Source organism: Gadus macrocephalus, chromosome 5 (genome assembly GCF_031168955.1).
Source record: "Gadus macrocephalus chromosome 5, ASM3116895v1".
Lineage (NCBI taxonomy): Eukaryota > Metazoa > Chordata > Actinopteri > Gadiformes > Gadidae > Gadus > Gadus macrocephalus.
In genome coordinates this window covers 13,591,966-13,605,423 of record NC_082386.1, presented here as the reverse complement: position 1 = coordinate 13,605,423, position 13,458 = coordinate 13,591,966, and the positions used below count along the sequence as shown (strand labels likewise).

The following is a 13,458-nucleotide window of genomic DNA, read 5'->3' as shown; positions in this document are numbered from 1 at the left end:
AATTCAAGCATTGACAGGCATTAAAGTCCAGAGGAAAAGCAGAAACAATTACAAGTTCAACCAAATCTTTCACAAAATCAATATAGGTTCGAGAAATGTGAATTTGAAGACGATGACTCGTGGTCAAATTAAATGATCAACTTCCAGGAGAAATCACACAAACACAAAAGATTCCTGTTAACAAACGAAAGAAAATCAATCTGCCAAACAGGATTCAACGGTGATTACAAAAAAAAGATACTAGACAGGTTTTGAGAAGGCTCATTAAGTTTTCACAGCACTACTTCTAATGCAGCTTCTACTATTTAAAGATGCATTCAAGAAGGGACAGACTAAACCCTTCTGACTCTTGTGTTCAGCATATCTCCCCGTGTGTGTCTGTGTGTGTCAGTGTGTATGCAGTGTGTGTCAGTGTGTTTCTTCTCTGGTTCATTTGAGACGGTTCTGGTCTATCTTCTGTGGTTATTTGAGCATGTTCTGGTTCATCTGAGCGGGTTCTGGTGTTCTGGTCACCTGAGCAGGTGGTGGTGTTCTGGTTCTTGTCCTCTGGTTATTTGAGCAGGTTCTGGAGCATGGCGGTGGCGTAGGTGGGCCGCGCCTGCTTGCTCTCGATGGCGCTCCTCAGGTACTGGATGCCGCCGCAGCGCTCCCAGATCTCCTCATACTGCCCTGGGAGGATCTCAGCGCCACGCTTCCTGGTCAGACCTGTTTCCTCCAGGCTCAGCTCACACATCTCCATGTCATCCTTCCCTTTAGAGGAGGAGGTGGAGGAGCAGTGGGGAGGAGGAGCAGGGAGAGGAGGAGGAGGAGGAGGGAGAAGAGGAGGAGGGAGAGGAGGAGGAGGGAGGAGGAGGAGGAGGAAGAGAGAGAAGAGGAGGAGGAGGAGGGAGAGGGGAAGGAGGAGGAGGAGGAAGAGGAGGAGGAGGAGGAGGAGGGAGAAGAGGAGGAGGATAAAGAAGTGGAGGAGGAGGAGGGAGAGGAGAAGGCGGAGGAGGGAGAAGAGTATGAGGAGGGAGAGGAGGAGGAGGAGGAGGGAGAGGAGAGGAGGAGGGAGAAGAGGAGGAAGAAGGTAGGAGAAGAAGAACAGGAAGAAGAAGCAGAAGGAAATAATGGAGAAGAAATGGAGTAGGAAGAGGTGGAAGAAAAGGACAGGAAAACATGAAGAAGATGAATAATAATACCATATAACAGAGCCCAAAGACATTTTCCCCAAATGCCTCCAGCGTATGAGAGCCTCTCATCGCCCGCTCACCGGCCACCAGCAAGATGGGCCTCTTGTCGGGGTTCAGCTCCATCTGGCGTGCGATCCAGGGCCCGTCGAAGTGTGCGTACCACCAGCCCTTCTTCTTGTTCTGGGGGTCCTTGTACTGGTCTGCCGGCCGCTTGATCGGGATACGGAAGTAGCGCTGCTGCTGGTTCATGGTCACTTCCTGTGGCGCGGCGGTGGCAGCAGGCGCCGGGTTGTGTTCAGCTGGAGGAAGACAACCAGTCAGGTGACGTGATCACACAATCTCTGGAGGTTTAAGAGCTGTCAAATCACTAATTGTACACAGACAGTCTGAGAGTGTCTGCACAGACCGTAGTCGGTCACACACTTGGGGGGTTCTGGAGCATGGCGGTGGCGTAGGTGGGCCGCGCCTGCTTGCTCTCGATGGCGCTCCTCAGGTACTGGATGCCGTCGCAGCGCTCCCAGATCTCCTCATACTGCCCTGGGAGGATCTCAGCGCCACGCTTCCTGGTCAGACCTGTTTCCTCCAGGCTCAGCTCACACATCTCCATGTCATCCTTCCCTTTAGAGGAGGAGGTGGAGGAGCAGTGGGGAGGTGGAGGAGGAGGAGGAGGGAGAAGAGGAGGAGGGAGAGGAGGAGGAGGAGGAGGAGGAGGAGGAGGGAGAAGAGGAGGAGGAGGAGGAGGGAGAGGAGGAGGAGGAGGAGGAGGGAGAGGAGGAGCAGTGGGGAGGAGGAGGGAGCAGAGGAGGAGGGAGAGGAGGAGGGAGAGGAGGAGGAAGAGGGAGAGGAGGAGGGAGAGGAGGAGGAGGAAGAGGGAGAGGAGGAGGAGGGAAAGGAGGAGGAGGAGGAAGAGGAGGGAGAGGATGAGGAGGAGGAGGGAGAGGAGGAGGAGGAGTAATACCATATTACAGAGCGGACCCAACGCTGAAGCCCAAAGACACTCCCCCCCATGCCCCCAGCCTATCAGATCCTCTCATCGCCCGCTCACCGGCCACCAGCAAGATGGGCCCCATGTCGGGGTTCAGCTCCATCTGGCGTGCGATCCAGGGCCCGTCGAAGTGTGCGTACCACCAGCCCTTCTTGTTCTGGGGGTCCTTGTACTGGTCTGCCGGCCGCTTGATCGGGATACGGAAGTAGCGCTGCTGCCGGTTCATGGTCACTTCCTGTGGCGCGGCGGTGGCCGCGGGCGCCGGGTTGTGTTCAGCTGGAGGAAGACAACCAGTCAGGTGACACGATCACATGATCACACGATCTCTGGAGGTTTGAGAGCTGTCAAAACACTAATTGTACACAGACCGTAGTCGGTCACACACTTGGGGGCCCGCTGGTTGTCGTCCTCGTCGGTCCTCATCCTGTTCTTGGACTTCCAGGCGTGGTAGACCTTCAGCCGGCGGTGGTACTCCTCCCTGCAGGCGGCCAGCAGGTCAATGTCTGCACACACAACACATGGTTAACCTATCACAATATTACCCTACTGCAGGTGGCGGGTTAAACATACTGGCTGCCACTCAACGTATTGTGGCAGACGGCAGGGCGGAGTGAGGGAATGGTAATTAAAGGGAGATATCTTGCAACCTGCTGGCTCCACCCCCTAGCCTTACATGGACCGGACTTTGAACTGCTCTCTGTGTTGTGTGGTTTTACTGTTCAAATTTATAGCGTGGAAACCCCACACCCACGAGCCTGTTCCTGTTCCGGTATTTAACCTGCGGATCGAAAAATAAATAAAGTTCTCAGTGAAACCAATCAATAAGTGACTTCCAATCATGCAACCATCTGGATTAAATCGTGATTTACTTCCAAAACAGACTTACCAAATGACCACTAGAGTACAACCAAAAAACAAAACACTTCCCTTTTTCCTTTCTGCTCTGTCCCAAATGTATTTAAATCATACTGATTTCCACCATCATCCGTCATCCATACCTATGTGTTCTGCTTTCTCGTAGACTTATGCAAGACTTTTTAATCCTTTTTTGTGTGGTAGTCTCGTGCTAGGTTTGACTCAGAGAGTGGTAAATGTTCAACAAGTGTTTTTTTCTAACAGAGACACAGTAAACGGGCTTGCGTTCTGGAGTTGGTTCACGAAGCATCTGCCGAACGCAGGTAAACAAACAGTTATATTGGGAGTGGGCGGAGCGGTAAATAAGCCACGCCTACTTGTTCTAATTTACCCAGGTAAACCTTTGGTCTGTCTTTTCTTAAGCGGAAATGGCAAAGTGGCCATCTTCGTCTTTAACTTATCTACAAAAATCATTAAAACCTTATATGGTGTTGTCCATTATGTGGTGAAGAAACCATTCATAACTGTTGTTAGCTTGACATAACTTAATGTACTCGTACTAAAATGCGAGGCATTTGCAAAATAGTGATTATTTGATTGGTGGCTGGCATCCTGGTAGCTGGATCACCTCCTCTAAATGGCCTTGGAGTTCTCTTTGCTTCACCATGACCACGACATCCATACCTGCTGTATGTGTTCTGCTTTCTCGTAGACTTATGTAAAACTATTTAATCCTTTTTTGTATCGTAGTCTCGTGCTAGGTTTGATTCGGAGAGTGGTAAATGTTCAACAAGTGGTTTATTCTAACAGAGACACAGTAAACGGGCTTGCGTTCTGGAGGTGGTTCAGGGACATTTTTGTACATTTTACATTTTGCTGCAAAGAAACGGAAAAATACGTGAAACTTTTTTAATGTGTATATGTTTTAAGTGAGCAGTCTTATTTCCACTTGGTGGTTCTCTAGATGAAATAAGGCAAAAACAGCATTTTAATATGTGGTTGCAGTATTTATTTACTAATCAATTCAAGCATTGACAGGCATTCAAGTCCAGAGGAAAAGCAGAAACAATTACAAGTTCAACCAAATCTTTCACAAAATCAATATAGGTTCGAGAAATGTGAATTTCTGAGCTGAGATGATGACTCGTGGTCAAATTAAATGATGAACTTCCAGGACAAATCACACAAACACAAAAGATTCCTGTTAACAAACGAGAGAAAATCAATCTGCCAAACGGGATTCAACGGTGATTACAAAAACAAAGATACTAGACAGGTTGTGAGAAGGCTCATTACGTTTTCACAGCACTACTTCTAATGCAGCTTCTACTATTTAAAGATGCATTCAAGAAGGGACACAGATTCAATGGAAATACGCAAAATGGTTAAAACAACTTTTGTCTGAGCTATTTCATAATTGGAAGATATATATTGGGTATATGCCACTGCTCTGGAAGTGTTTATGAGGAAAAAATGATAATAAAAAGTAAACCAACACCGCTTTGATATGTTTAGCATAAATTAACACTTTTCCTTTAAATCCATTTGTTGCTTCACATTATTATGTCTAATAATGTAGCCTAATATGTCATGTTTAAGTAACATCTTAATGCACCAAAGAACAAAGAAATGTAAAACCAGACATGATGACATATTTTCAAACATTTTCTACGACTTTCTAACAAAGTTCAAATAAAACTACATCTAGTCGCTCTATGTCTTCATGTGACAGCAGCGTTCTAATGGGGAAACAGTGCAGTGATCTGCAGTCTGAAGGCCTCATGACAGCATCAAGCAGAGTGGCTGAATGCTCAACAATGTTGCTCCACAAGAAGACTGAGCTCAACCCAAACAATAAAACACAAAGTGAAATCAACAAAGACAACTTGTTATAGTGACCCTGTCAGAGTAACCCCATTCTGACTCACTGACTCTGTGTTCAGCATATCTCCCCGCAGTACCCCGTGTGTGTCTGTGTGTGTCAGTGTGTATTCAGTGTGTGTCAGTGTGTTTCTTCTCTGGTTCATTTGAGCAGGTTCTGGTTTATCTGAGCAGGTTCTGGTGTTCTGGTTTATCTGAGCAGGTGGTGGTGTTCTGGTTCTTGTCCTCTGGTTATTTGAGCAGGTTCTGGAGCATGGCGGTGGCGTAGGTGGGCCGCGCCTGCTTGCTCTCGATGGCGCTCCTCAGGTACTGGATGCCGTCGCAGCGCTCCCAGATCTCCTCATACTGCCGCGGGAGGATCTCAGCGCCACGCTTCCTGGTCAGACCCGTCTCCTCCAGGCTCAGCTCACACATCTCCATGTCATCCTTCCCTTTAGAGGAGGAGGTGGAGGAGCAGTGGGGAGGAGGAGGAGGGAGAAGAGGAGGAGGAGGGAGAGGAGGAGGTGGAGGAGCAGTGGGGAGGAGGAGGAGGGAGAGGAGGAGGAGGAGGAGGAGGGAGAAGAGGAGGAGGAGGGAGAGGAGGAGGAGAAGGAGAAGAGGAGGGAGAGGAGGTGGAGGAGGAGGGGGAAGAGGAGGAGGAGTGAGAAGAAGAGGAGAAGGAAGACGAGGGGAAGAAGAAGAACACGAAGAAGGGTAAGAAGGAGAGGAAGATGAAGAGGTAGAGCATGAAGTAAAGGAATTTCAAGAAGAAGAACAGGAAGTAGAAGAAGAAGGCAATAATGAAGAAGAAAAGGAGTAGGAAGAGGTGGAAGAAAAGGACAGGAAAACACAAAGAAGATTAATAATAATACCATATTACAGAGCGGACCCAACGCTGAAGCCCAAAGACACTCCCCCCCATGCCCCCAGCCTATCAGATCCTCTCATCGCCCGCTCACCGGCCACCAGCACGATGGGCCTCTTGTCGGGGTGCAGCTCCATCTGGCGTGCGATCCAGGGCCCGTCGAAGTGTGCGTACCACCAGCCCTTCTTCTTGTTCTGGGGGTCCTTGTACTGGTCTGCCGGCCGGATGAACGGGATACGGAAGTAGCGCTGCTGCCGGTTCATGGTCACTTCCTGTGGCGCGGCGGTGGCCGCGGGCGACGGGTTCTGTTCAGCTGGAGGAAGACAAACAGTCAGGTGACACGATCACATGATCACATGGTTCCGTTCAGCTAGAGGAAGACAACCAGTCAGGTGACGTGATCACACAATCTCTGGAGGTTTAAGAGCTGTCAAATCTCTGGGAGGAACAAATTCAAAGAGTTTCTGTATTTCATTGGCCCCTCAGTGCTTTCGGATCAGATCTCTCACACCAAAGCCCAGTTCAGACCAGATTCACCTTGCAACGGCTTGCAACTCGTAACTCCTTGCGACTCCTTGCGACGAGACGGGCTGCGACGTTCTAAAACTGGGCCGTTCACACTGGCTGCAACGCGCTGCAACGCGCTGCAACGAGATGCTAGGTGGTTTCCCTAGCAACTGGCTCTGGCACAGCTGAGAGCCGCAACAGCATCATTTGCGTAGGTTAGGTTAGATTAGTTAGGTTTGCGATTAGTTAGTTTTGCAATTATTTTGCTTGAGAGTAGGCTAGAGTTACTGTCTTTTGTCATTCTCCGGATATCGGATATTGCAATCAGATATTTTTATGCTGGAGTGGAAAGTACGGTACCGGGACGGAGTCAGGCCGTGATGTACAAGTTGTTTTGTGCTGTGATTGGCTGAAGAGAAATAGTTAAATCGCCGCGTTCTAAAACTGGACCTTGCGATTTGACATGTTCAATCTCTGGCGACTCCTTGCCACTCCTTGCGACTCCTTGCAACGACCCGTTCACACCGCCCCTGCGACGTTCTAAAACCGTCTTGTTGCAAGCCGTTGCAAGGGGAATCTTTGGTCTGAACTGGGCTTAAGGATTCGATCTGCAGTCGTCAATATTAAAGATATTAGATGTTATCGGGTCGCCCTGACATTCCGTGGATCAGATGCTTCATATCGAACTTGTAAACGGCGGGTACTACGAGGTAATCAGTACTGAGCGTCGGCCGCCCCCCCGCGGCCCGGCCTCCACAGCCCCCACACCTCCATTTGAATGAGAATCTAAATGATACACTAATTGTACACAGACAGTGTGAGAGCGTCTCCACGGACCGTAGTCGGTCACACACTTGGGGGCCCGCTGGTTGTCGTCCTCGTCGGTCCTCTTCCTGTTCTTGGACTTCCAGGCGTGGTAGACCTTCAGCCGGCGGTGGAACTCCTCCCTGCAGGCGGCCAGCAGGTCGATGTCTGCACACACAACACACAGTTAACCTATATCACAATTAAAGACAGCTAACCTTCAGCTATATCACAGTTAACCAGCGGTGGAACTCCGCCTTGCAGGCCGCCAGCAGATCAATGTCTTCACATAACACAGGTCCCTTCAGCTATATCACAGGTTACCTTCAGCTATATCACAGGTTAACTTCCCCTATATCACAGTTAATATTCAGCTATATCACAGTTAACCGGCGGTGGAACTCCTCCCTGCAGGCCCCCAGCAGGTCAATGTCTGGACACACAAGACAGTCTTCATCTATTTTACAACAACTATATCACAACCCAAGACCATTAACCAATATTACAACACCTACAGCTTCAGCTATGCCCTCAGCTATATCACAACACCAGACAGCTTACCCTTCATCTATATCACAACACAAGACTAATCCCCATAATTAATGGATATGAATGACAAATGTCATCGTCAGCATGTACTTCATGACCACTTCAATATGGCACTATCCTAAACCATAAGAAGTTCATGTAACGATGGTACTACACAACCATTAAACATCATTACTCTACTGCAGGTGGCAGGTTAAAAATAATGGCTGCGACTCAACGTATGATCAGACTTTAAACTTTGAATCAACATCATAGTCAACACAGAGCCTGGAGTGGTCCCCAAACTAAACACTAAACGGTGCTTTAGCATCTGAATGGAAAAAAACATCCTGGCCCCTTTCCCCCTTCAGAGGGAAGTGGAGCTACTGCTTCTATTTCTACCTCTGCAAGCCTTTTCTTCATGCGTCACATTTCAATAGAGCTGTGTTCCCCTCATCCGGCTGCAGTCTCCATGATGGGAGGCTGCAGGTGTATCGGCATGCATGGAAGATGGACCACATAAGTGTGCACGTGTGTGTGCATATTTATAGGTCTGTGTGTGTGTGTACATATGCTTTTTTGTGTCTGTAGAGGTGTGTGGGTGACAGTGTACAAATGTGTGTGTGTGTGTATGTGTGTGTGTATGTGCATTTGTGTGAGTGTGCGTAGGCGTGTGTGTGTGTGCGTGTGTTTCGGCACCTGGCCAAGAGACGGCGGAGCCCAAATGACTTCTTGAGGTAAGGGTCGAGTTACAGAAAACGCATGTGAGACATTTGAATTATTAACGACAGTGGCTAAATAAATGATGCTGGGAAGATGGAGGCCAAGGGGTGTGAAGCATGCACACTGGACGCTCTGTTGGCGGGTGGGGGGGGGGGGCATATCACTGGACGCTCTGTTGGCGGGGGGGGGGCATATCACTGGACGCTCTGTTGGCGGGGGGGGGGGGGCATATCACTGGACGCTCTGTTGGCGGGGGGGGGGCATATCACACGACGCTCTGTTGGCGGGGGGGTTATATCACTGGACGCTCTTTGGGGGGAGGGGAGGGGGGGCATATCACTGGACACTCCGTGGGGAAGGGTGGGGGGCATATCTCTGGACCCTCTGTGGGGGCGGGGGGGGCATATCACTGGACGCTCTGTAAGGGGGGGCTGGGGCGGGCATATCACTGGACACTCTGTGAGGGGGGGGGGGCATATCACTGGACGCTCTGTGGGTGGGGGGGGCATATCACTGGACGCTCTGTGGGTGGGGGGGGCATATCACTGGACGCTCTGTGGGTGGGGGGGGCATATCACTGGACGCTCTGTGGGTGGGGGGGGCATATCACTGGACGCTCTGTGGGTGGGGGGGGCATATCACTGGACGCTCTGTGACGGGGGGAGGTATCACTGGACGCTCTGTGAGGGGGGGGGCTGGGGCGGGCATATCACTGGACACTCTGTGAGGGGGGGGGGTGGGGGGGGCATAGCAGTGGACGCTCTGTGGGGGGGGGGGGGGCATATCACTGGGTGCTTTGTGGGGGTGTGCTATGAAGTGTTCTATATATGTGTGTTGTCAGCCCCCTCTCCCCCCTCCCACGCTGAACGGGGATGTGTCTCCCAGTGGGGGAGGGGGTCTACTTACCACAGGATGTGTTGATGACATCACGCAGCTCGGCGTACTTCCACTTGCTGAGGTCGTGCTTCTTGACGCCGGCGGCGGCTTTAGTGGCCTGGACCTGAGGACCCCTGAGGGCAGGGACAGGAAGTGGATCAACATACAGGAAGTGGATCAACACACAGGAAGTGGATCAACATACAGGAAGTGGATCAATATACTATACAGGGGGGGGGACAGGAAGTGGATCAACATACAGGACATGGATCAACATACAGGAAGTGGATCACTATACTATACAGGGGGGGGGACAGGAAGTGGATCAACATACAACAGGGAACGGGATGGTCGAGGGAACCACCGCAGGAGAGAGAGACTCTCTGGTGGCAGAGAGGGAGTGAGGATGTGAGTCGTCAGGTTCATTGTCGTTAATGCAGATGATTTGGAACGTGGGGATAGAATAGATTGTTTTTCAAGGATGGAAAAATCTGGTGAAGAAGAGCCAATCATCATCAAGTTTGTCTGAATCAGATCAACAAACAAGGCCATAGGCAGGTTGTCTGTGTGATGAGAGATCAAACTGTTCATGCCATCCTGCCCTATACTCCTATATATATATATACCCTACCCTATACTCCTGTATACATAGACCCTACCTATACTCTTGTAGGATGCACTGGTTCCCACCTGACAACAGACTGCGGCAAAACGGAAATTCAGTATTTGACCCTTTCAATCACATACTGTGTGATTTAAATGTACATAAACACATAGCCCTTGGTTTCAAACCAATGTATGGGTAGTCGACTACAGCTTCCATACACACTGAGTACGGCTCTCTCTCTCTCCCTACAGAGAGACTCTTCATGTCTGAGCTGCTCTCAGCTGCACCCCCTGCTGTGCTGGGCGGCTAATTCAATAATAAGAGAGGATTTACCTCTATTTCCAGGGCCATAAGGGGCTTAATATCTGGGAGTCTGGGGGGTTACTCATCTACCATCCCCGATGGCAGCATAGGTTGCTAATTCCCCCAAGCTTGATTAATAACGCTGATGTTCTCGTCTTCCTGGAGGTTTAAAGTCAGTGCTCTTCCCTCTGATCTCCAGGACCAAAGGGAAGAGGTGTTGTTTGATGAAAACGGATGATGTTGATGACGTTGTGATCCATTCGCTTTTTCAAGTTAGGGTGAGGTTACTTTAGGGTGAGGGTTAGGGTTAGGGTGGGGGTACGTTAGGGTGAGGGTTAGGGTTAGGGTGGGGGTACGTTAGGGTGAGGGTTAGGGTTAGGGTGGGGGTACGTCAGGGTTAGGGTGAGGTTGAGGGTGAGGGTTACGGTGAGGGTGATGGTAAGGGTTAGGGTGAGGGTTAGGGTAAGTTAAGGTGAGGGTTAGGTTATGTTAGCTTGAGGGTAAGACTGAGGGTGAGGATTAGTGTGAGGGTATTTTAGGGTGAGGATGAGGGTTAGGGTGAGGGTTAGGGGGGGGCTAGGGGTTAGGCTACATTACGGTTAGGGTGTGGGTAAGGGTGAGGGTTAGGGTGAGGGTAAGGCTGAGAGTGAGAGTTAGGGTGAGGTTATTTGAGGGTGAGGGTGAGGATTAGGGTGAGGGTACGTTAGGGTGAGGGGATGTTAGGGTGAGGGTAAGGGGGCGTCATTGGCGGCACATATTGTTCGATGAAATGGCACGTTGTGATCCATTAGCTCTTCAGTTACCTTACCATGCAGTGTGAATTAAAATCTGATCGTTGGAAGCTAATGAGATATATACTTCAAATTCTACAAATGATCTAGAACAATTTACGACGTAGGTATCTCATTAGCTTCCGCAAAATAACACCAAAACACAATTTAATCGGTTTTCAGTTGCTTGCATGATTAATAAAAGACGATTAGGACAGGGATGAGTGTGAGATTATTATTGCTATGTTGTGCGGTCGCTAGCTACAGGAGCTAGCTCACACTACAGGCGGTGGTAGCGATGAGGATGATGATGATGATGATGATGATGATGAAGGTGTCTTACATGAACCTGGCTGAGGATGAAGATATAGGCAGACCTAAGAAATACTCCTGACTGGGGTAGAGCACAGCAACAAGACAGAGGTCACACTCGCATGCACAAACACAACAGTTTCAAAACCCACAAGAGAACCATTCAGTAGCATGTGGTGGCAGTGCATGCATGTATGTGTGCGTGTTGTACTTCTAGAAATGTGTTTATGTAAAAGTGTAAATGTGTTATGTGTTTGCATGACACCAAGTGTGTTTTGGGTCACAAAGATTGTGTGTGTGTGTGAGGGGACACCAAGTGTGAGAGGACACTAAGTGTGTGAGGGGACATTAAGTGTGAGGGGACACTAAGTATGTGAGGGGACACTAAGTGTGTGAGGGGATAGTGATAGGGTCACTGAGTGTGTGTGACAGGTCACTAAGTGTCTGACGGGTCACTAAGTGTGCTGGGACACTAATGCCGCTTTTCCACCGCACATGTAGCTCGACTCGACACGACTCGACACGACACGACTCGACACGGTAGCAGCACTGGTGCTTTTCCACCGCAAATAGTACCTCCTGGACGTGGGCGGGGTCGGCTGCGCGAAAGGGCCGTGACGTATTTGTGTACGCGACGCAAACAACACATACGCAACCCACACATGGACAGAACCCACATAACAACAATGGAGGACATCGATCACATTACTATTATTAGCTGGCATGTTGAAGAAGTTGGAGAAGTGGAACATGTTGGCTGCGGCGCTGCTATGGATGTTACCAGCATGGTTGCCATGTCGCTCTCGTGACTTCGTCACACTCTCTGGCCAATCAGTCGCCTACGTCACCTTTTAGCATCGGCTCAGCTCGCTTGGAACCTAGAGCGAGTAGGTACTAGAAAAAGCAGCCACTTCAGGTACCAGATACCATGGTACCGCGGTGGAAACGCAAAAAATGCGAGCTGAGTCGAGTCGTGTCGAGTCGTGTCGAGCTGGTACCATGCAGTGGAAAAGCGGCATAAGCGTGTGTGCCGGGACACTAAGAGTGTGTGACGGGACACTAAGGGGACACTCAGGGAGCGTACCTCCGCAGGCTGGCGTCCAGCTGTCCCTCCTCGGTGATGAGCTCCGCCTCGCTCTGAGCGATCCTCATGGCGAGCTCCCGGTCGCGGCGCTCCTGCTCCACCATCACCACACACTGGGCCTGCTCCTCCCGGTCCAACAGCAGCTGGGCCTCCAGCTCCGCCTGGGAGGGGCGGAAGAGGAGGAGGAGGAGGAGGAGGAGAAGGGGGGGAGGGGAAGGATGAGGAGGGGGGTTATTAGGGGGGGAAAGAGGAGGAGGAGGAGGAAGGGGGGGGGAATTAGGTTGAGAAAGAAGAGGAGGAGGAGGAGAAGGGGGAGGAAGACGAGAAGGAGGAGGGATAGAAGGATCATGAGAATTAGGCGGAGAAAGAGGTGGAGGAGGAGGAGGACAAAGTGTTAGAATGCTTTAAAAGGAGACTGCACAATTCGGTTTTCTTAATCAGTTATCATGATTAAGATGATCATTATTATTATGATCATTATGCATCAAATATAATTCATATTGACGTCTATAAGGCCGATGCGGTGTGTGGTGGTGCTTCAGACAGTGTAATCTCCCTGGTGGTGCCAGGCTGTGTGAACAGCTCCTAATCAGGGGCAGCCTACGGGCCCAGGGGGCAACGGCAGCATTAAGGCCTGGAGAGTCTAGACCAAACACATTCCTGAGGAGAGCTGTACAAAGGTCAATATGAATTCAGACTGGCAACAAAATGTAATAAACATGAATATGCCTTATGAATGTCATTTAATGCCTAACAAAAGATTTCTCCAGGTAAATAAGAAAAGGTATGTTTCCATAAATATGTGTAAAAATGTGCGCATCCAAATTCATTCTCACCCAAATATGCATATGCAAAAATATATTTTTGCCAAAAAAAGTATTTTTAACAATCATCTTTCCTTCTTTCTAGGAGAAAAATAGAAAACAAAGTTTCCAAAGGGATGAAGAGCATTCCCCCCCTCCTGCTTTATGGGTTAATCTGGAGCTCAGACTTCAGGCTCTGGACTTGAAGAGGAATATCTGAGGAGGCTGATGACAGACTGACGTCAAGCAAGTCACCATGACAGCATGCAAATACCCATGATGCCTCTGGGCGAGGGAGGAGGGCTGGCGGGGAGGAAGCGTGAAACGCAGGAGCGGGAACACCAGCTTTGATCTCATCTCAAGGTCTTCAGGCACAGACGGCACCTCGATAAAAGCCCTCCAAG

At 49.9% G+C, this 13,458-nt stretch overlaps 2 protein-coding genes across 3 annotated transcripts in view; both read right to left on the bottom strand.

Annotated features, from left to right (window-relative positions):
- Positions 1–343: 343 nt before the first annotated feature.
- On the bottom strand, positions 344–3,139 carry LOC132458056 (unconventional myosin-VI-like). Its single transcript, XM_060052514.1, has 8 exons — positions 3,127–3,139; positions 2,831–2,872; positions 2,526–2,660; positions 2,218–2,433; positions 1,596–1,790; positions 1,253–1,471; positions 544–750; positions 344–502 (listed from the first exon to the last, which is right to left on the bottom strand). Exons 1-7 carry the CDS (start codon positions 3,137–3,139, stop codon positions 551–553), a joined length of 1,020 nt encoding a protein of 339 aa, XP_059908497.1. The 3' UTR covers positions 344–502; positions 544–550.
- An 859-nt stretch (positions 3,140–3,998) lies between these two features.
- Positions 3,999–13,458, bottom strand: part of LOC132458058 (unconventional myosin-VI-like) — a 34,356-nt gene continuing 24,896 nt past the window's right edge. Inside the window, exons 28-33 of one of the 2 annotated variants that reach the window (XM_060052518.1) lie at positions 12,252–12,412; positions 11,199–11,249; positions 9,206–9,309; positions 7,082–7,216; positions 5,832–6,050; positions 3,999–5,324 (exon numbers count right to left, since the gene is read on the bottom strand). In XM_060052518.1, coding sequence (XP_059908501.1) covers positions 5,125–5,324; positions 5,832–6,050; positions 7,082–7,216; positions 9,206–9,309; positions 11,199–11,249; positions 12,252–12,412 — 870 coding nt within the window. In that variant the 3' untranslated portion in view covers positions 3,999–5,124. The remainder of the gene's footprint in view (positions 5,325–5,831; positions 6,051–7,081; positions 7,217–9,205; positions 9,310–11,198; positions 11,250–12,251; positions 12,413–13,458) is intronic. The other variant, XM_060052519.1, reaches the window with a different exon arrangement.

Bases quoted from the DNA above. Each gene is read 5' to 3' on its own strand.
- LOC132458056 (XM_060052514.1), bottom strand. The intron at 2,434-2,525 runs GTCTGTGTACAA...GTCTTCCTCCAG, and splicing joins CAAGTGTGTGACCGACTACG to CTGAACACAACCCGGCGCCC. The intron at 751-1,252 runs GTGAGCGGGCGA...CCTCCTCTAAAG, and splicing joins GCCCATCTTGCTGGTGGCCG to GGAAGGATGACATGGAGATG.